Source organism: Crotalus tigris, unplaced genomic scaffold (assembly GCF_016545835.1).
Source record: "Crotalus tigris isolate CLP2741 ecotype Arizona unplaced genomic scaffold, ASM1654583v1 scf7180000024437.13266115, whole genome shotgun sequence".
In the NCBI taxonomy this organism is placed as follows: domain Eukaryota; kingdom Metazoa; phylum Chordata; class Lepidosauria; order Squamata; family Viperidae; genus Crotalus; species Crotalus tigris.
In genome coordinates, this window is record NW_024100606.1 from 11,933,403 (window position 1) to 11,957,020 (window position 23,618).

General features: G+C 38.5%; 1 protein-coding gene across 3 annotated transcripts in view; it reads left to right on the forward strand.

Annotated features, from left to right (window-relative positions):
- Positions 1-23,618, forward strand: part of FAM171A1 (family with sequence similarity 171 member A1) — a 118,673-nt gene that overhangs the window by 79,511 nt on the left and 15,544 nt on the right. For 2 of the 3 annotated variants that reach the window (XM_039331534.1, XM_039331536.1), the window contains 3 exons: positions 757-849; positions 12,243-12,401; positions 14,082-14,258. In XM_039331534.1, the coding sequence (XP_039187468.1) occupies positions 757-849; positions 12,243-12,401; positions 14,082-14,258 (429 nt within the window). The remainder of the gene's footprint in view (positions 1-756; positions 850-12,242; positions 12,402-14,081; positions 14,259-23,618) is intronic. The other variant, XM_039331535.1, reaches the window with a different exon arrangement.

The window sequence follows — 23,618 nt, forward strand, 5'->3', positions numbered from 1 at the left end:
AAACAGATGTTGCCCATGTGGTTAGAAGCATCTTTTTATCTTCAAATATTTCACACCAGGGTTTTGTATGTTTGTCATTAAGATTATAAATCCTACAATGCTGACTGAGGAAAAAAAAGAAGTTCACATGTGGTGTAACGTTTCTGAAATATTCATTACTTCCCCCCCCCCATGAATTTCTCCACTTTTACCAGTTTAAGCTTAACATTTGCCTCTAAATGTCTTTACAACAATTTGTCTAAGCCAGTGGTTCTCAACCTTTTTAATGCTGCGACCCCCAACTGGTCGTAAGTCAAGGACTACTCAACTGGTCGTAAGTCGAGGACTACTCAACTGGTGCAGCACCGTTTGCAGAATGGGACTTTTGGTGGGCTCAGCAGGGCAGAGACAGCCTGGACAATTCCTATTGGCTTTTGAAAGCCAATAGAATTAGACTCTATTCAAGAAAGTCTATTCTATTGGCTTTCAAAAGCCAATAGAATAAAAGACAGTAGCACAGCTAAGGAAAAGGGGAAAAAATGGGGGACTGCGTTGTTTGGCGACCCCCGTGAAATGGTCGTTCGACCCCAAATGGAGTCCCGACCCACAGGTTGAGAACCACTGGTCTAAGCAACAGTATGTATTATTTGGTAGATATTATCATTTGATGGAGGTATATATACATTATCTAAAAAGGATATTTCTGTTAATAAATTTTTAATTAGTTGCTCCCCCATCCCATTGGAATACTGCAATTAATCTTTTTTTTTAATACAGTGTTTTCTTCCCTGAGCCTTGGCCTTCTTCCTGAGCGGTCAGCTACTCTGATGGTTTATGAAGATGTTGTCCAGATAGTCTCAGGATTTCAAGGTACGGTTGCATGTGCAGATGCTTTCTTTATATTGTCCAGAAAAGAAGGAAGTATTATTTATGATACATTTTATAGCTCAGTTTTATGTCTTTTAATTTCTTTCTATTATATAATGGAGAACTTGAGCATGTTAGCTAACTCACCTTCTTTGTTCAATCCCTGGAGAAGTCTCTTCTTAAAGGGAGAAGATCCATAGTGGTGATTGGCCCTATTTGATCCTGGGGGAAATCAAGGGTTTTCTAATTATAGGAGGGTTGCAAGTTCCCTGATGCGAAACACCAGCAGAGGCAGTGAAGCCAGCTGTTTTTCCCTCTTCCTAATCTATGAAGGACTTTTTTAATATGTGCGTGTTATATATATATTTTATGATAATCACATATATAATTTTATTGTATATTTTAAAAAGAAATACAAAAAATATAAAACAAAGAAATTGAAAGAAAAGCAGTAACATGCACACATCTAGCAAATTAACTATAAAGTTGCAGTACCCAAAAAAATTAAGAAGAAAATTTAAAAAAATAAACAATAAAAAACCCTACTGTATAACATACTGTTGGTATAGATCATCTAAATATATTACTTATTTAATAACTTAATCACAGTATGTCAAATTCCACCTAACAATTTATTTATGCTTGCAAAGTATTATGAAATCTGTGTTTTTATTAATTAATTAATTAATCATAATTGATTGTTCAGTTATGTGAAGAACTTATATATGAGAGTCAGGTTTAAATAAAGTTACATTTATCCAAGATAAGATTAATGGCATTAACAATGTTTTGCTAATATACCTGTAACAAAATGGAAAAAAATAATAAACTCTCCTGAGAGTCGAGTTCAAATCATGTCAACTGCATAGAAGTGACCACAAAGTTTTCCTGGTAATGATGCCAGGGTGTTGTGTTCATAAATGTATTTAACTTATATACTACCAAATGAATACAGACTCAGGATACTTTACAAAATAATCAACAGGAAAAAGCTCATAAAAGTTGAAATGGTACAGGCTGTGGTATTCCCTGTGTCACTGTGTCACTTTACAGCAGTGTTTCTCAACCTTGACAATTTTAAGGCAAGTGGACTTCAACTCCCAGAATTCCACAGCCAGCAATGCTGGCTGTGGAATTCTGGGAGTTGAAGTCCACATGCCTTAAAATTGTCAAGGTTGAGAAACACTGCTTTACAGAAACAAAAGTTGGACATGGATATAGAGAATACTGATGCTATTGAATTTTGGTGTTGGAGAAGATTCTGAAAACAAACAAAGGAATTATCAAATAAATCAACCTAGAATTCTCCTAAGGAATTCTTAAAGAATAAATGATCAGGGTCAAATTGTATTTTGGGCACATTATGTGAAGACTGAGCTTTCTGGAGAAGGCCCAGCAGCAAAGTGGATGAACTCAATTATGTGGTGATAAGTGCATTATTGTATTTTCAATTTGAGAACAGAGAAAGATTATCTGTATGATTGCTAAAAATCAACCTTAACTGGACGGCACGTAATCAATGAAATCAACATTTCAAACATACAACATAATTGCAGTAATAGGGCTAGTGACAGGTAAATGAGTCATTACAAAATCAATGAATTAACGTAAACCAATTAAATCATGTAAAATAAAGTTGAAGTAAAATGAAAGCACCTTCTTTTCAACTTCCCAGTCTATCTATAGTTCTGGGATTTCCTCATGGTTTCCTGTGAAAATGTTAACTAGGACTGATTCTGCTTTGAGTATCATCCAAGCTCAGCTAGGTGCTGACACCTTATGTGTCTAGAGGAAAATATTCCTTGCAGCCTAAAGACAGACAACAGTATTCACTGAAAGTAGAATTATTTTTGTAAATGATAATTAAATTAAATTATCTCATCCAGAAGAAGGTAATTTATTCCACATAGATCCAGCTTGAAATGGCTGTCATAGTCATATATTTCTCATCTATAGAGATTATTTTTAAATGTCTTCTTGTTGATTTTTAAATAGATCATTAATAGAACAAATGACATTCTACTTGTACTACCCAGAAAATGATGGCAGAATAGAATTTTGGGTAAAACCTTTGTCCATGTATTTTAGAAAGCAAACTTTTAGCTGTCTGGTTATGTGTGTGTGTGTGTGTGTGCGTGTGTGTGTGTGTGTGTAGACAGATAGTCAGACAATTGATCAGTCTTCCAACATATCAAAATATAAACCAAAAATAAAATACAGGATGTAATTTTATAGTAAAATAGATAAAAGAAAATACACTAATATAATACTTTGTGATAAATACATGGGATCAACATTCAGATAAACACATCACCTTTACAGGATGCCCCAATCTGTTTGATGTAACTGGTTTTTAGTCCAATTTTTTTAACATTCTGCTCATGATGTATAGATTAGAACCCACGAGAAAATAGGACAATCAGCGATTCAGATCCCAGTGGGCTTTTCTTGCAAGTAGGTATGTTAACTGTCTAAGCCTAAGAAGAGCACATAGTTAATCCAAGGAAACATGAACAATGTCTTCAGTGGCTAGGGCAGTGGTTCTCAACCTTTCTAATGCCGCGACCCCATAATACAGTTCCCCATGTTGTGGTGACCCCCAACCACTTATACATCACTGGGTGCCAGGGGCGTGGCCAAAGAAAAGGGAGAAAAAATGGCAGACAGCCTTGTTTGGTGACCCCCGTGAAATGGTCATTCGACCCCAAATGGGGTCCCGACCCACAGGTTGAGAACCACTGGGCTAGGGCAATGTATATACATGTCCTCTTATGATATGGTAGGAGTTGGAAGTGCCCATATTTGGCCATGGAATCCAGCATCTCCAAACTGGCTCTAGAATAGCCCCTTCATGAGAATTGTGTCTATCTCTTTGACAGGTATTTCTCAAACTGAAAAGTAGTTTTATTTTTAGCTAACCAACTTAAAGATCCATTTGTTTCCGGTAATCCCATGTCAGTTTCACCACTGATGTCTAAAACTCTCTATTTAAAATTTCCCTTCCCTGGGTGACAGTAAATATTGTGAGGAAAAGCCCATGCTGTGAAATAACTTTGGCAAGGTAGCTTATCAGGAATTGGATATTTATCTGTTCTACTAAACATATTTTGAATAGTCTATCAAGTAAGTAAGGTGGCTTTTCTAAGGCTCAATAATTATGATGCTGATTTCAGAAAACCCACCCAGAGGGGTAAGGGGAGTTTTGCTTTTTTATTGTTTTTATATTGGATTTTTATCCTTGTAAAATGCCCAGAAAGTGAATTGGTTAGCCATATAAATTTTCATAAATAAATAAATGTCATGCTATAAGTCAACATTGAGACTATTTTTGCCCTGAAAACCTTCAGCATAGTGCACAAGGTACCTGGATAATTGTAAACAAATAATTTATATAATCTTTCAGTACTTTCCTCTGCCTTGCCAAGCTGTTAAAATGATTTATCCATGATTTTGTGTTGGTAAAAAAACACTGCTAAGTAAGTACAATAATTCACTTGTTCAATAGGCTTTCTATTTGCCTGCCTGTTATATTTCATGCTAGGTAAAGGTTTCCCTTCTCCAGTCGTGTCTGACTCTAGGCGGCGGTGCTCATCTCCTTTTCTTAGCCAAGGAAGCCAGAGTCATCTGAAGACACTTCCGTGATCATGTGGCTAGCATGACTGTATACTGAGGCACACAGAATCTGTTAATTTCCCACCAAAGTGTTACCTATTTATCAACTCGCATGTTTGCGAACTGTTAGGTGGGCAGGAGCTGGGGCAAGTAACAGGAGCTCGCCCTGTTGCGCATAAAAATAGTATATTTCATGCTATTTTTACTAATTACCATCATTTTAGATTCGGCTTACTAATGTTTACAAAATTAAAAGCATAGTATTAAGCTTTTACAACAGTCTTCTCAGGCCTAATTGTGAATGTGCCTTTAGAACTGTATTATCAACATATGAAAGGATGTTAATAAATTTATTGTGGATCTTTGGCATATGAGTGTTTGAAGCATATAGGAATATCTGTGGCATAGAAGTTAAAAAGCTTTGGGATTGGGATACAGCCCTGTCTGGGTAGATATATTCTTAATTACATTACATATGTATAGACTTTCAAATGAGTACTTGAGTAAAGTCTGGGTTCCCTATTTAGATTGCCCAATTTCTTCTACAAAATATTTCTGTTTATATAATCAAAAGCCTCACTGAGATCCAGTGCTTTTTTTCTAAAAAAAAAAAAAAAAAGTGCCAGAACTCATACACGTCATACAATCCGCCTTGCCTACCCTACAAGGTTCCATCTCAAAAAGGTGCCGGAACTCCGTTCTGGGCGTTCTATGAGAAAAAAAGCCCTGCTGAGATCTATACAGATGGTAAACTTTAGTTTCTTGCCGTCAGTTGTTTTGTTATGAGATGGTATAGAATAAAATAATTGTCTATTTGGCATGCTCTTACTGTATCTAAATCCAGCTTGTCCTTGTTTCTTTCTATTACGCGATCTTCAATTTTGAGCAAAAGGTGTTTTGCATAATTTTAACCACAAATCCAGCAAGGTTTATTGGTCTATGATTTTTAGATCTCCCTTGTCTCTCCATTTATATGTGAAGACTATTAAGGCATCTTCCTATCTGACTGGGATGCAAACTACCGGTATATTATTTACCTGGAGAACAGCCCTCCTAACAGTGTGGCCCACCCACAAATCAATATGGGTCTTAAAGAGTTCTGAGACTAGAAAATTTTTTCCAAGCACCTAATTAGATTTCAGAGATTGGATAATAAATTTGTTTTCTGATACTAACACTGGATGCCCATGAGGAATATTTTCAAAGGCTAGAATATCAATAGTTTGCTTATATGGGGGGCCCTGGTTAGAATTAGTAAACAGATTTGCATAAAAATTCTCCCGAACTGAAGCTGGAATAGGAATATTGAATTGGAATTTACATTCTTTTAATAATCCTGGTATAATTTTCCAAAAGAAAATTTAATTTGTCTTTTTTGCTGAAAATTACATCTATTATATTAACATAGGAGGCTTTCTTGCAGTCACATCTTATTTTTAACATGTGATGTTAAAGCAGCGGTTCTCAACCTATGGGTCGCGACCCCATTTGGGGTCGATCGACCATTTCACGGGGGTCGCCAAACCCCGCTGTCCGCCATTTTTTTTCCCTTTTCTAACTGTTCTACTTCCTTATTTGGCTATATAGAAAGTGCCGTTCCTGCCTCCCTCCTCCTTGCGCAGGCGCAGCTTTTTTCTATTTGAAGTTAGGAAGTTTCGGTTTCGGAGCATGTGGAGGAAAGCAATACAGAGGACAAGCGAGAGAGAGCAAGCAGCGGAAAGCAAGAGAGAAAACAACTAAAAACAGTAAGTTTCCTCTCTAGCCTGCCGCTGAGCTTCCTCTGCTTGGCAGAGGACTATATGTACTGTATTTTCCGGCGTATACGGGTACTCTCTAATTATTTCAGTGGAGTTTAAGTTTGTAGTTCATTTTGTTAAAGTTAAATAAATGAATCAAAAATTCTTGCATACTTATCTCTCTAAGCGTCAAGGATCGCAAAGCAACATGAGCCCCAAATTACTTTTGTGCATCAATTTCTCACTATTTCCCATTGTGCCAAGGCAAGGTTTTTGTTTGTTTTTTTGTATCGTATCGTAGAAATCCCCTCATTTTCCCTGCTGCCCAGCCGCTTCTCTCTTTGTTCCGGCCTCTCCCCTCGTCGCCTGCTGCGCTCTCCAGACTACTGTTTGGGGCTCGTCTCGCCACCACCCCCTCCCTCACTTCTGAGTGCCACCTCCGCCTCCGGAGCCGACCCTCCCCTCTGCCCGCTGCCCTGGTCAAGTCCCTTCGCGCGCTCCACTCACCACTCGCTTCTGTCCATTCAGGGCTGTTTGCACTCTGCTCCTCGTAGCCACCGATGCCGCCTCCTTGCCATGTCCCAGCGCAGCGCTCCTGCTGGTGCACGCTCCACTCCCCGCTCGGCTTTAGGCGCCCTCCATCCCCGAGGCGCACGCCAAACGCACCACAAGGATCGAGTCTCTCTCGGGGATGAAGGACGCTTAAAGCCGAGTGGGGAGTGGAGCGTGGGCCAGCAGGAGCGCCGCGCTGGGACATGGCGAGGAGGTGGTGGCGGTGGCCACGAGGAGCAGAGCGCAAACAGTGCTGAATGGAGAGGCGGAGGTGGCACTCAGAAGTGAGGAAGGGGGTGGTGGCGAGATGAGCCCAAAACAGTAGTCTGGAGAGCGCAGCAGGCGACGAGGGGAGAGGCCGGAACAAAGAGAGACTCGATCCTTGTGGTGCGTTTGGCGTGCGCCTCGGGGATGAAGGGCGCCTAAAGCCGAGTGGGGAGTGGAGCGTGGGCCAGCAGGAGCGCCGCGCTGGGACATGGCGAGGAGGTGGCGGCGGTGGCCACGAGGAGCAGAGCGCAAACAGTGCTGAATGGAGAGAAGTGTTTCTCTCCATTCAGCGCTGTTTGCGCTCTGCTCCTCGTAGCCGCCACTGCCTCCTCGCCATGTCCCAGCACGGCGCTCCTGCTGGCGCACGCTCCACTCCCCACTCGGCTTTAGGCGCCCTTCATCCCCGAGGCGCACGCCAAACGCACCACAAGAATCGAGTCTCTCGAGCTCGACGTACCAGCAGGAGCGCCGCGCTGGGACATGGTGAGGCGGCGGCTATGAGGAGCAGAGCGCAAACAGCGCTGAATGGAGAGAAACACTTCTCTCCATTCAGCGCTGTTTGTGCTCTGCTCCTAGCTGCCGACGCCGCCTCCTCGCCATGTCCCAGCGCGGCGCTCCTGCTGGTAGGTCGAGCTCGAGAGACTCGATCCTTGTGGTGCGTTTGGCATGCGCCTCGGGGATGGAGGGCGCCTAAAGCCGGCCACGGAGTGAGGAAAGTGGGGTCGGGATGATCTGGAAGCTGAGGCAGGCAGGAGCCATGGAAGTGCAGTCGGTATCTGAGCCGTCAGTGGCAGCGGCGGCGGGGGCAGTGGCCCCCGGCACCAGTGCTCTCCCTTTGGAACCGGCAAAGGATACGGACCGCCAGCTGCGTCTTCGCCTCTGTGTCCTCAACCGAGCAGGATTACGTGGGCACCCTGCGCTTCCTGCAGTCGGTAAACACTGGGGCTCCGGAGGGTATGCCTGGACCCCAGAAAGGGGAGGGAGTCACTGGGGCGGGCAAAAGATTGCGTCAAGGAAGAGGAAGGGCAGCTGTGCATCTGCTGCAGCGATGGGACCCACGGCGGCCACTTGGTGGCCACGCCCACTCGGTGGCCACGCCCACTCGGTGGTCACACTCACTCGGTGGCCACGCCCCTGGGGTCACCACAACATGGGGAGCTGTATTAAGGGGTCACGGCATTAGAAAGGTTGAGAACCACTGTGTTAAAGTGTCCCTGGACCTGGTACATAGCTGCCTTCAGTAGCTTTCTGATAAATAAACAGTCAAAATCAAATCAATTAGAACTTATTAGAACAAATTAAAGTGGTTTCTAATAAAAAGTTTATCTATTAAAATATTTCTCATCAGAAATCAGCACAATGATTCAGCATTTTAATTTGGGTAGAGGAGAAAATTAAATTTCTTTAAGTCTGAGCCTGTCCTGAATTCAAACAGGTGGATATTGGCTTAGTATCCATCTTGGCCCAATTAAACTTTCTACTGTGTCTCACTGTGAGATTAACTAATAGCCTCTTGTTAGGAAGCATAGATAATCTATTATCAGAGCTGTCTTGGAAATGGACTGAGGTTGGTTGGTGATCCCTATTCTTCTTCATGTGGACTTGGATGTCTGAAAACAGCCCAGTCTTGTTTTGTGTAGCACACCTGTAATCTAAAACAGTGTTTCCTGAATCGGATGCAAAAAGATATGTAAAATCAGATTCAAGGAGACCAGTTATGAGCTTGGAGTATTTCTTCTGGGGTCTCTAGGGAGCCAGGGTGAGTCATTTATAAGAATAATCCTCAGGAATAACACCCAGGTGTACAAAATCTTCTAAGGATCATTAAAGTGTCCTGCTAGTATTTCAGTGCTTGCTCATACCACAGCACTATGCTTCAGATTTGCTTTGTATACTTTGCTGGATTATAACTCTCCTTATTTGTATCATGGCCAAGGATACTGGAATTTTAGTCTAGATATGCTTGGAAGGTCCATGATAGGAAAGGCTGTCATACATTTTAATTAGTTTACCGGCATCTATAGACATTTTTTATGATTGTACAAATTAATCTACGAACGTCTCTCAGTTGCTTGGAAACTTTAAAACTGTTTTCAAACTTAGTAACTTTAACATATGTGGATGTCATTTACCAGAATTTCTCAATCACCAAAGCACTGCTTTAAACAATGTCCATTGAACTTGTTTAAGTTTATAATGCTGTCCTAGCCTGGGATCACTGCCTGTGTCAATGTGTGCAAAATTATATTTATGTTTTCCAGTACCAACTACTGGCAGCTGGGACTCCTAGTTTTATTTGGAGGTGACAAGAATTTATCTGAAGCAATTCCATTTTTTACCTTATGCTGCTTTTGTTTTTTATTGTGCATATGGAAAAAAATGTCTAGACATATTTCTGATGGATGAGAATGGTCTCAGAGGTCCAACAGAAATTACAGTATATTATAGAAACAGTGGGGACATATGCCTGCCAAATTCTGGGCAAGTCAGAGTTAAGAAAACTTCATTTATAAAATTGCTACTTTCTATTTAGGACTGGAAACTAGCTTGAGAGGGAATTCCTTCATATTTGCCAAATGCATTAGTTTTGATAGTAACTGTTTGTGCTCACGTTTTGTTTCAGAAGATTGCTATAATGATTTCAACATGCTGTTGATATCACTGTGTTTTAAATTAGCAATTGCTTGCTTTTTAAGCTGACATTTTTTAAGGACAGTTTTATGACTTGACTGTAAAGACAATCCATGTAGCAAATAATTCATATTTTGAGTTAGGCATTAATGATTGACAGCATAGCTTCACAAATTGCAAATAGCTTAATGCTGCCAGGAGAAAAGTTGCAATATGTAATCCTCTAAATGAGGGATGGGCAATTAATTTTCCCAACGGACTACATGAAAAATTCAGACTGTATTGGAGGGCCAAAGAAATACAGCTGTGAAGATGCATAGGCACGCATGCATGCATACGTAAATTAGGGGGGGGGGGAAATAGCAGTTGCCTTCAAAATAAAATAAAAGTAATGCAGCTGTATTGTGTGTGTGGTGTATTTACATTTGATTTCTAATTTCCAGTTGATCTCACATGAGCAGACAGTGACAGATATGGACGAGGGGCCATAAAATGCCCAGGTCTGCTCTAAATCATCATGAGGTTATTGAAAGATTTTGTATTTTTCTCTTAGACTGCATGTGTTTTGTGTAAAAAAAATCCCATTTGCTGATGATGGTGAAGATTTTTGTATTCTACCTGTTTTGTTCTCATGTTTTTATTTTCTACTTGGTGTTTTATTCTTGTTGAACATTTTTGCATTTGCATTTTATTGTTATACTTTTAACACCATTTGATAGAAAAATTGAATATAAATCCCAAAGGAATGTAGAGAACAAAGGAACATGTGCTCATTTCTGTACCAATTGAAAGGAATCTTTGGGCATGTGCTAGCCTCCTGCTTACAGTGATATACATTGAAAATTTAATATGGGCTGGAATTATGTTAGAATTCCAGTGCAAGCAACAACAAATCTTTATAGAACACCATTTCTTATGAGCAGGTATTAAAACCTGGATTTCATATCATGTCATATTATTTTAAAATAACTTGGTCGACTTGGTGGTTATGAAGATTTACTGGTATTTATTGAATGAAAAATCCTGAGTAGCATAAAGATCCTGATTTGCTATAAGGAGTTAAATTCTGATCGGGAAAGGTTCTTTTAAAAATTTGTTCTATATAGTGAAAAAGAAGCGTTTGGGAATACCAGAAACAGCTGTTCTAAATCTTCATTTACATGTTATGCAAAAGTTTGCAGATGGGGGCCTTGCTGTGTTTGTAAAGTGTTTTTTTGTTGGTGGTATGAATTTGTGGCTTTATAAGCAGATGCCTAATGGGATCTAAACTGATAAACACTACATGAAGCTCTCTCTGTCATTTTGCCAAGATTAGAATCCTCCCAAAGTCATACAGTGGTTTTGAACATAGACATAATTGAAAGCTGAGTGAAAAAATGCAAGTATTCCCCATCTTGATGTCTTTTCTTTATGTCAGACTATACTGTCCATTATTCCCAACCAGAAGGGCACTAGCTGTGAATGATGGGGTTGGAGACCTGCATATATTTTTCAGAGAAAGCTGGCATAAATCAAATTAGTTAGAAATCTTTACAGAAATTTTCAATATTTTTTTTTGTACCATTTGCTGAATTGATGTCTTATAGTCAAATCTCTCTAGTCAGATCAAGTCAAATTTCTCTAGCCTTGAAACTTTTAGGTGACTGAGAAAGTTAAGCTGTGACTTAGAACTCTAAGGATGCTATACAACTTAACTGAGAAAGTTAAGTTGTGACTTAGAACTCTAAGGATGCTATAAGATGGAAGCAGTAGTCACAGCCTTCTGGACTGGACTTATTGTACAAATAAATAGCAATATAGACAGATATTCTTCATATTTTGGAGTTATGTTCTTGTTGACAGAGGAATGCAGCAGGACTTCGATGCATGTAGAAGCTTTCAGAGAAGCTCAAACTTGAGGTTGATCATATAGGTTTTTTTTTCATATACTGTATGAATTCTACTTAGAAACTTCCTCCAGTTTGAGGGATGCTTCAGCTAGCTCTTTGCTCTGATAGCATTCCCCTAAGGACCTGACAAGACTTCCCCAGTCTGATGTTCTCTAGATAGGTTACAAAGGACAAACTTATAGAGAGTTTCATGTTGGAGAGGTCTGTAAAGAAAGTTGATAAAATATTGAGGTCTTGGGTGACTATTAGTCTCTTCTCATGAGAGAAAAGCACAGACAAGAAATTAACAAAGGGCAGAACTGAAGATCAAATTGGTTTTTATACTCTGCTTTGCCCCTTCCATGTACATTTTCACTTATCTGAGTTCAGGACTTAATTGTACTGAAATTTTTATTGTCCAAATAGTATGTAACATCATTTAAACTCCTAAGAAAATACTAAGTGATTTTTGTCTCTGACATTAAATAAAACAACATGTTTGAAAAATATCCATAATAAGTAGGACCATGTGATACAAGATAGTGAAAAGGAAGGCTGAAAGCTCAGATAATCTTGATAGAATTATAAGGTATGAAAAAAACCTCAAAGCATTGCTATTGATAGTAAATATATAAAAGTGTCATGATTTGGTATATGCTAAGTCTACATAAGCAGTACCATTTTTTATGCTTCTATTTTTTATTTTTTATTTTTTTTTGCCTGTTGCTAGGTGCACGGATCCAACCCAAAGTCCATTTTCAAAGAAGAGCCCTGAGGCTACCAGAGAATACTAGCTATAGTGACCTCACAGCATTTCTTACTTCAGCTAGTTCACCCTGGGAAGTGGACAGTTTTCCTTATTTGCAAGGCTATGATGGCAATGGAACTGGTAGATGTTTAATCTTTATTCTTGGCATTTGTTTTAATTTATATGAGACAATTTGGCTTAAATATTCTTAGAATTCCATCTCTACATAGTCAAAGACATCTCTTTTTCTCTGTTGGCAAAGGAGAGAGTTAACATGATAAAAATCATGGAAAAATAGAATTAAGTGAGCTCCATAAATAAATACTGTGGAAGGAATAGTTTAATATTTTGTATGCTAATGCTTTGAGATCAAGCCTCCTAATTTTTATCCACAAAGGTGAATATCCATCAATACTCTCTGTGAAGACCAAGACAGACATAGGACACTTGAAATCAGAGTTTATTACATTGCATTTTCTTGGCAAGTTTGTGCCTATTCCTTACTACACAGTCTTTATTTTACCTTCAGTTTTCTCCGAATCATAACTTGACTGACTGCCCTGGGAACATAGGGCTGCTTTCTGGGTCACATGGTCAAGCTAGAATCAGATAAATCACAATCCGTGATAGTCAGAAAGTGTTCTCCTCTCCTCCTTTAAAAAAATGGTAAGATTATGATTGCAACTTAAAATGTAGCCTATTTATTCACAACTAAGCTCTGAAGCACCTTCTCAATGCCAATTGTGCCTTGCAATGCTCTCTTTAGAAATCCATCAGCCTATTTGACCTTCCAGTAATTTTTTTTTAAAAAATCAATCCTTTTATTTAAAAGTAAGCATATGGGAAGTTAGTATACATTGCAAAGCACCAGCCTATTATATATTAATTTTTAATATTTCTGGTATCTAGAAATGGTGTACAGGCAATCTTGAAAAATAAAATTAGTAAATGCTGCAATGTGGTACTTTTCTTGGAAATAATTTTGCTGCCAGCCCTCTCTAAAGGTGGGAGGGATGGTGGAGCGGGGAAATAAAATGAACATTTCATGACCGATCAAAATGAGAGTGGGAGTTATTTTGTAAGGCTGCCCATAATATGTTTTCAATATTCCAGAAGTGCCCACTGGCCTAAAGTAATTATACAGTCCTGGATGGTGAAGCCTAATTTTTAGGGATTCTTTAGGTTTAGAAATTTTTTGGGGGGGGAAGCCATATTAATATAAGCTTTGTAAGTATATCCTCTTCTCCATTACCATCTACCTTGGAGTGGGGGGAATGAGACACTATTCTTGAGGTAAACAAGCCCAATGCTTTGGGGATGAAATGAATACACTGAACTTTCAGAAGCTCAATGCAGCCACTTTGCCTCTTGTTTTATTGAAATCACAGGATAAAGGTTCTACTAACAATTGGCACTTTTGACAAATAATTCCAGCAAAATGATGTGACTTTATTCTGGAGGCTACAGAATGGGTGCCAGACATGGTTCATCTCTGCCTCATACAGTCATATTTTTACATTAACTATGACAAAATGGTGTTTTTGCTTTATTTCGTGTGTTTTATTTAAATATGGTCTTTCCCATGGTAGCTTTACTAGCCCCATATCTCTGCTACACAGTGAATCAACTACCTGTCTAAATGTACATACAGAGATAAGAACTGTATAATGCAATTTGAAGTTGCAAAATACTGTCCTAGGTTTTGTCATCTTCTGATAATGGGGAAATAATTATTAAAAATATTTAAGTAATGAATATCTGTATTTGATGACTTTAATATTATATGTTATGCATTTTGTAACACTATTCATTTTTTTACAGGAAATAACACTAGGTATGATCTTACTCCTGTCACTGCAGTTAGTGTTCATTTACTCAGAAGTGATGGGACCCCAGTTCCAGTGAATGGGCCCATCTATGTAACAGTGCCTCTCCCTGCAACCAACAACTTGAAACACCATACCCACGTGCCAGCTTGGAGGTTTGACCAAAAATTGGGTAAGCAATCTTATTTTTGATTCCCATCATGTAAGCTAGCAGTTTATTCATGGTCTTTAGCAGAAATGTATTTCTACTATATCAGGCGTGAACTCTTGTATTAGTTCAAGAACAATTCTGTTTAAGTAAGAGAATTTCCCTGTCCAACTTATTCTATTATTTGGTATAAAATTTGTGCGGCTTAAGGGGATAGCTGGTGTGAAGCACAAGTAGATGCCAATTGACATTTTCCTAATATATCAAATTTTTGATTGGCAAGGGATTTAAGTTACAGGTTTAATTTCAAGGCATAGCTTCCATTAATCCAATATTCATTTATTTGGGTTTTATTTATAAGTCAAGACTGTTAAAGATTTTATTTTTATTTCTGTGAGAGTGAGAAAAAGTAGCCACACATACCTTTCTGCAGGAAGATGCCAATTTGTTTACCCTTCCTACATCCTATTTCATAGCTACACCACGATATATAACATTAGTAAATGTTTGTTTGAAACTCCCCTCCCTCCCACACACATATTGAGTTAAATTATTAAGTCAAAGTGGTCAGGTATGTGTGTATTAGTAACAGCTAAGTGCAACTGTCATTAATTTGGCAGTCTGAATGAAGAACTTCCTCTGTAGTATTTCAACATCTGTTTCCTATGGAATAAACATGTTAAGCATTCTATAATAGGTTTATTCTTCTTTTCTTTATTTAAAACCATAAATTCCAATGGCATTGGACACATTTTATTTAATCTTTATTACTATTATCACCAAGTACAAAAAATATTAAAACGGGATAATGATGTTAATCATGCTTGGCGATTTTATGGCCAGGTCTCTCCACATCTTCCAATCTTGCACTATTTCTTTGAGTTGTTCTGTGCTCTGGCTGGTGTCAGTTTTGATAGTGTCCAGGCACGATGGCAGCCTGGTTTTCTTTTGCCACTAACTCTTTCCAACATAATTGCTTTCTCCAGTGAATTCCCCCGCATGACATGACCAAAAAAGTGGGATGCAATTTGTGATTTTTCCTTCCAGTGACATATCTGCTGTTATGTGCTCCAGTACTTGCTTGTTAATTGTTGTCCAGGAATGCACAGAAGCCTTCTCCAGCACCAAGAAAACTATTAAAAAATCACATTAATCTGTTGGAATACTCATTTTTATGAGGATAACAGCAACAGCAACAACCAATCCAACAATGGGGAAACTGCAGTGAATCAGTCAGTACCTGACAAGGGAGAAGCAGTGCCGTTCTGGGTGCAGATGTGGGATAACCTAAAGAAATACAACAAGGACGCAGTGTGGTTAAAAGAGGTAGATAAGAATAAAAAAGAAGTTGTAATGAAAGAAACAGTAATAACAGCAAAAATGATAGAGGAAATGAGCAAGGAAGATCAAGAATTGGTCAGCATCAGGTGAAGATGAACTGCATAGTTTTTGGTTGAAACATCTAACTGATCTATACTCACTCATTGCCAAGCAGTTTAAAACATACTATAAGGAGATGAAATTGAGTGGCTAAATCTGGGAAAACTTACCTGATAATGAAAGATCCAGCAAAAGGGGCAGCACCAAGCAACTATAGGCCCATTACTTGCTTACCAATAACTTTCAAATTGCTAACTAGTGTGATAGCTGATGCATTCCAACATCATCTAGTTGAAAACAGTCTCTTTCCACCTGAGCAGAAAGGAAACTGTCCCAAAAGCAGAGAACAAAAGATCAACTCCTAATTGACAAAATGATTTTGGAAAACTGCAAGAAAAGGAAGACCAATCTGAATGTAGCATTGATTGACCACAAAAAGACATTTGATTCTCTGCCATGTGACTGGATAATCAGAAAGTTTGTGCAAAGATCAATGATACAGTGGAAGATCCAGCTGTTGGTTAATGATGAGAGATATGGGAGAGGTTAATATCGAGAGGAATATTTCAAGGAGATTCACTATCACTATTACTATTCGTTATTCCGCTGTTTCCTCTGTCAGCAATACTATATAACTCAGGCCATGGCTATCAAACATCAAAAACATCAGCCAGACTATCCAACCTCAATAATGATGATGTTGTTGTTGTCGTTGATGATGATGATGATGATGAGTTGGAAGACACCTTGGAGGTCTTCTAGTACAACCCCCTGCTCAGGCAGGAAACCGTATACCATTTCAGACAAATGGTTGTCCTGTCTCTTCTTAAAACTTCCAGTATGGGAGCATTCACAACTTCTGGAGGCAGGTTGTTCCACTAATTAATTGTTCTAACTATCAGGACATTTCTCCTTAGTTCTAGGCTGCTTCTCTCCTTAATTGGTTTCCATCCATTGCTTCTTGTTCTTCATTCAGATGCTTTGGAGAATAGGTTGACTCCCTCTTCTTTGTGGGATATTGGAATATTGCTATCATGTCACCCCTCGTCCTTCTCTTCATTAAACTAGACATACTCAATTCCAGTAATCGTTCTTTATAAGTTTTAGCCTCCAGTCCCCTAATCATCTTGGTTGTTCTTCTCTGCACTCTTTCTAGAGTCTCAACATCTTTTTACATTCTGGTGACCAAAACTGGATGTGTGGCCTTACCGAGGCATTATAAAATGGTATTAACATTTCACATGATCTTTTTTTTAATAATAAGTTTTTATTAGTTTTCCAGTTTTACAATTAAGTATTTGGAAAGCAGCATGGTGATTGGGAAGTCAATAGTAAATAACAAAATCTTTAGTACATATATCTGGTTACATGATCAAAAAATTCTTTCTTTATTTCCCTTAAAGTTTACCATACCATATTTAAGCTAATAGATTTCTAATTGTAACAAGTTCGGGTAAAACATTTATCTTCATAATTTTGCTTATACATATACATATCCTGTATTTAAATTTTACCTAATTTTTAATTAGAATTTCCAATTTAACCTTTAATATTTGTAGTATTTAAATTCCGGGTAACCCAAATTTCCTTTATTTCACTCTATAAAAATTATAATATCTAAAATATACCTATTACTTACTTGAATATATTCTTATTTTATTTCATAAGCATTTTCTATTTCTCATCCTAGTATATCACTACTTACTAATGGCGTATCCATCATTGTCTCAAATCCATGTGATAACTGGGCTAAACAATGATTCAAAGCTATTCCCTAATAGTTTTCATTTCCCTTATAAATCTAAATCAATATTAGGCCAATTAATCCCTTATTTTTTATCATTTCCCAACAATAGTTAAATCTAATAATCGTATTTCCCTTCATCTCAGAATCTCCCTTTAGCCCATCAGTTTAAACTTTAGGATCCTCTCTAATAAGTCAAAAGATCCCATTTTTTAAATCTAACTCTAGGTTTCTTTTTATGCCAACCAGGCTTCCATACCAATGCCTCTAAATCATCAGATAGATCTCCCTTCATTCTTGTGCGTGCTACTTGAATCCAGGGAGACCATCTAGTTATCAATTTTCCAGAGGGATTAGCCCATTTATGGTCATCAAGTTGTCGCCCTGGTAGCCCAGATCTCCATATTTGCTCTAACACAGTGGTTCTCAACCTGTGGGTCGGGACCCCATTTGGGGTCGAACGACTATTTCACGGGGGTCGCCAAACAACGCAGTCCGCCATTTTTCCCCTTTTCCTTAGCTGTGCTACTCCCTTTTATTCTATTGGCTTTTGAAAGCCAATAGAATAGACTCTCTTGAATAGAGTCTAATTCTATTGGCTTTCAAAAGCCAATAGGAATTGTCCAGGCTGTCTCTGCCCTGCTGAGCCCACCAAAAGTCCCATTCTGCAAACGGTGCTGCACCAGTTGAGTAGTCCTCGACTTACGACCGGTTGAGTAGTCCTCGACTTACGACCAGTTGGGGTTCGCGGCATTAAAAATGTTGAGAACCACTGCTCTAACATATTTGTGTTCAATTCAATCTGGTCTTCTTCCTCAGGTTTCTTCTGGTCTAAGTAAAAAGTCATGTCCAATTTTATGGTTGTTATTTGGTTGTCTAGGTTTGGTTGTCTAGATTGACCGTGTTGATCTTTAACAGTCTCCATCTTGGTATTTCTTTCTTCCGCTTCTGTTGTTTTTTTGAGTTGTAGTGTCATGGTTCCGACTAATGAAACACTAATATTGAATATTCTTGTTTTGACATGTAGATTCTTTAGTTGTAGTCAGATTTTGGATGTCTGGATTTTCAGTACATTGTATTTATTGTTCTTTAAAATCCTCTGTCTTGGTGTTGATTTCTTCCACTTCTGTTTTTTGGATTGTAAATTCTTTGATTGTAATCAGGATTTCGCTTTGTAGATTTAAGCTGGCGCCTTTGTCTTTCAGTCTAGCTTTAATTATCTCGGTGGCTTCAAGAATTTTTTCAAGTATAAGTTTATAATTAAGTGAAGTTTGTTGCTGGTCATCCTCCATTTCTAATGTGGTTATAGATAGTCCTTTAGTAAGGTTATTTATTAAACAAACGTCAGTAAGTATTCATCTCCAGAATCCTAAAAAGTAATTTCATCACCCAGCTGTTCTCTCAGCTTTTAATCTCTTTTAGATAATACCAACGACAGGTCTGGGCTATAAGCAGGTCTTTTTGTCAAGAATATTCACTTACTATACCACGTTTCACCACAAGATGTCCTCATTAGCATTTAAAATCTTTCAAGTCCCTGGCTAGATTTTTATCCAGTTTAGGTTTTTCCCTCTTTTTTAGAGGTAAATAGAATAGCAAATCTCTGTGAAAGTAGGAACTTTTTGGGTCCCAAAATATCAAAAAGAAGCAAATCCAATTATTTAGTAGTTCTTTTCAAGGGTTTATGTTCCCTAAGTAGTAAACACCGCCATCTTAGAGGGTGGGAGGAAAACGTTCCCTTCTCTCCTCGCAGGGGGAAGAAATTTCCAGAGGCTTTTTACAGGAAAAATACTTGGAGTAAAAAGAAGGTAGAATCTCACCCAATTCCTCCGCGGTGCTATCAAGCGCTTGTTAGTAATTTTGGCCTCGGCTGGTAGCGGTTTGGTGGTGGACCATATTAATGGCCTATCTTTTCCCCCTCAGTTAGTAGAGTTGCCCGGGATCAAGCAGGAGGGCTGCCGCCCTTCCACGATCGGTCGGGAGTCTTCTTCATGCTTCTTGCCCCTCCAGAACAACTTCTGACCCTTTTCAGGGTCCCCTGGCGGGAGAAAACCGGACAGCGGAGGGAGCGATTGTCCCACATGTCCACGAACGCTGCGATCGCAAATCGGAAGCCAACATTTCACATGATCTTGATTCTATCCCTCTGTTAATGCAGCCTAGCACTGTTTTTGGCTTTTTTGGCAGCCGCAGCACATGCTGGCTCATATTTAAGTGATTGTCCATTAGGACTCCAAGATCCCACTCACAGTTTCTACTATTGAGCAAGGTACTATTTATACTGTACTTATGCATTTTATTTTTCTTGCCTAAATGTAGAATCTTACTTTTTTGACCAATGAATTTCATTTTGTTAGATAGCGCCCAATGTTCAAGTCTGTCAAGATCCTTCTGTAACTTAAGCCTATCTTCTGCTATGTTGGCTATTCCTGACAGCTTGCTTTCATCTGCAAATTTGATGAGTTCCCCATCTATCCCCTCATCCAAATCATTGATGAAGATGTTGAAAAGCAATGGGCCCAGAACAGAGCCCTGGGGCATCCCACTACACACTTAGCTCCATGTGGATGCAGTTCTATTGAAGGACCACACGCTGAATACAGCCGGTCAGCCAGCTACGAATTTCTCTGGTGGTGATGCTGTCTAACCCACATTTTTCTATCTTATCAAGTAGTAGGTTGTGGTCTATGTTAGCAAATGGCTTACTGAAATCCAAGTAAACTATATTCATAGCATTCCTCTGGTACACTAATTTTGTCACCTGGTCAAAGAATGCAATAAGATTTGTCTGGCATGATCTGTTTTTGACAAACCCATGTTGGCTTTTGGTTTTGATTTTGTTTGCCTCTAGGTATTTGCTGATTCCTTGCTTATCTTTTCCAGAGTCTTTCCATGTATTGGGGTCAGGCTAATAGGTCTGTAGTTTCCTGAATCCAGTTTTTTTTTCCTTTTTTTGAAGATGGGAACTACATCAGCTCTTTTCCAGTCCTCTGGTAATTCCCCAATGCTCAGGATTTTTGAAAAATATAGTTCAGTGGTTCTGAGATCACATCTGCCAGTTCCTTCAGAACTTTGGAGTCTAATCCATGTGGTTCTGGTGATTTGAACTCATCTAGGGTAGACAGGTGTTCACTTACCATTTTCCTACTTTTTTTAACTTGTGTTTCTAATCTGTTTTTAGGTTACTGTTTTTGATAGGTTGGACTGTTTTTTCCCTTTGTGTAAAGGCAGATGCAAAAAAACAAGTTAAGTAGTTCTGCTTTCTCCCTATTGCTTGTCACCTTCTTGCCACTTTCTCCCACTAATGGACCAATCATTTCCTTAACTTTTTTCTTATTTTTTACATGTTGAAGGAAGCTGTTTTTGTTATTTTTGATTTTTGTTGCAAGCCTTAGTTCATTTTGAGCCTTAGCTTTCCTCACTTCATCTTTGAATGCTTAGGCAATTTGCTGATATTCTGCCTTAGTTATGTGCCCTTCTTTCCACTTTTTATACTTGTCCTTTTAGTCTTTAAGTTTATCAGAGAGTTATTTATACAGCCATGCTGGTTCCTTTTGAGTGCTGTTATTTTTCTTCTTCATTGTTATTGTGCTAGACTGGGTTTTTATAAACTCACTTTTCAAAATTTCCCAAGTTTTGTGAGTTGCTTTCCCCTTGAAGATTCTCATCCATGGAATCTTTCCCAAGTTCTCTCTAAGTTTATTGAAATTAGTTCTCTTAAAGTCCAAGACTCTAGTTTGACTATGTTCTATTGTTTGTGCTTGCATAATGTTGAATTCCAATTTTGCATGATCATTCCACCCCAGGTTTCCTGTAGCTTCAACACCTTCTGTCATTTCATCTTTGTCAGTGAGGATTAAGTCCAGTATGGCTGATCCCCTAGTTCCCTTCTCTACTTTTTGGGAGACAAAATTGTCTGCTAGGTTTGTCATGAATCTGTTTGGTCTTCCACTTGATCCAGAGTTTGTCTTACAGTTGATGTCAGGGAAATTCAAATCCCCCGTTACTATTGTGATGTGCTTCCTACATACCTTAGTTAACTGACTAGCAAAAAGTTTATCTATTTCCTCTGGTTGGGTGGTATGCATTTTTCCCTCTTTTATATTGACCCAAATGCATTCAAGATAGTTTTCATCATTGTTGTGCTCTATTTCTATAGATAAGTAGTTATTTCTTATAGAGAAAACAACTCCACCTCCTTTTTTGTTTGGTCTGTTTCTTTTAAATATTTTAAATCCCTCTTTGCTGTAACTCTAGTTTTACATAGACAATCTGAATCTGTATGGAAAAGCTCCATCTGAAATGAATTGCTGCCACATATTGTTTGTATGTATAGCCACGATATGGCAATGGAGTTTAGATTGGACAAATGTGCCACACTCACTATCAAACAAGGAAAAATTATGAAAACTGAAGCAATCAATATGCCCCACGAAAATAACTGGATGAGGATATTACTACAAATACCTGGGTATCCTTCAAGCTGACAACATCAATCACACTGAAATCAAGAAAAGGATTAGAAGTGAATACATCAAGAGAGTAAAGAAGATCTTAAGGTCCAATCTCAATGGAGGAAATATCATCAAGGCAATCAACACTTGGGCAATTCCAGTCATTAGATACACAGCTGGAATAGTGGAACTGGACTATCCATTACTAAAAGTAATGGATAGGAAGACCAGAAAAATAATGACAATAAATCATGCCCTTCATCCTCACAGTGACAGACTCTATCTACCAAGGTAAATAGGTGGACACGGAATGTTGCAAATATATTAGATGGTTGAAGAAGAAAAAAGGCTTTGGAAGTATATTTGAAGAACAATGAAGAAGATGCACTGAAGTTAGTATGCCAGAAAGGCTTACTGACTACTGAAAAGACCAAACAGGTCTACAAGAAAAATCAAATATAGAACAAAATGGAGGCATGGGAAGACAAAGCACCACATGGCCAGTACATTAAAAAAATAGCAGGGAAAGCAGATATTAACAAGACCTGGTAATGGCTAAGAGCAGGAAAGTTGAAGAAAGAGACTGAGGGACTAATTCTGGCTGCACTAGACCAAGCCTTAAAGACAAATGCATATATATAGAAAACCAGAATTGAGAAGACAGCAATAGACAATAAGTGCCGCCTATGCAAAGAAGCTGAAGAAACAATGGACCACCTGGTAACTGCTGCAAGAAGATTGCACAGATTGACTACAAGCAGCAGCATGACAAAATAGCAATAATAGTGCATTGGAAAATCTGCAAGAAATACAATTTGCCTGCAAGCAAGAACTGGCAGGATCATAAAGTAGAGAAAGTCATAGAAAATGAAGAAATTAAATTGTTGTGGGACTTTAGAATTCAAACAGACAATTGTTGATAAGAAAGACAAAAGGTCTGGATAGTGGATGTGGCAGTGCCTGGAGGCAGCAAAATAGAAGAGAAAGAACTGGAGACAAAAATAAAATACAAAGACCTACAAATAAAAATAAAACAAGTGGCAAAGGCAAGCAAGGGCAGTACCAATAGTAATAGATGCTTTGGATGCAATCCCACTTTGACAAATTCACCATCTGTCAATTGCAAAAGGCAGCTTTACTGGGGACAGCTTCCATCTTCCAACGATATCTGTAACACATCAAATATCCAGATCTCCCTATCCCAGGTCCCAGACAAAAATGCCAAACCCTGTCTGTACATGTGGCTGACTGTGCGATGATCAATAGATCCTAAACAATGTAATAGTTTTTCAAAACTAAAAACAAATAGTAGCAATCCTTTTCAAATTATGATGTCTTTAGGAAATAACAACTCAATTTGCAAATAGAACTTTGCCTCAATCCATTCATACTATATATAAATAAACAACTACATTCAATATATCCTCAAGTTACTCATTTATTTCATTTCCAGTTATGTTGGTGATCTGTATAGTGTATTTTTGCTGGGATTCCCTACTAGGAAAAAGCCTTATATCTTTATTACCGAAAACAATGACTCTTCTATGGTCCACAGTGGTGCAGTATTAAATCTTGCCAATAGCTTTACTGCATCATTATCTATTTATATGCCATATTGTTTCCTATAAGAATGATGCATTGCCAACAAAACTTAAAGGAATAGCACCTTTTACATAATTGATAAAATTAGCAGCCTAATATTTCCCTGGAGACATTTTTACATTTATTCCTCAGATGAGATGCATTCAACAGTAATTGTTTATACTAAGGTGATAAACCAAGAGATGCATTAACAATACACCATAT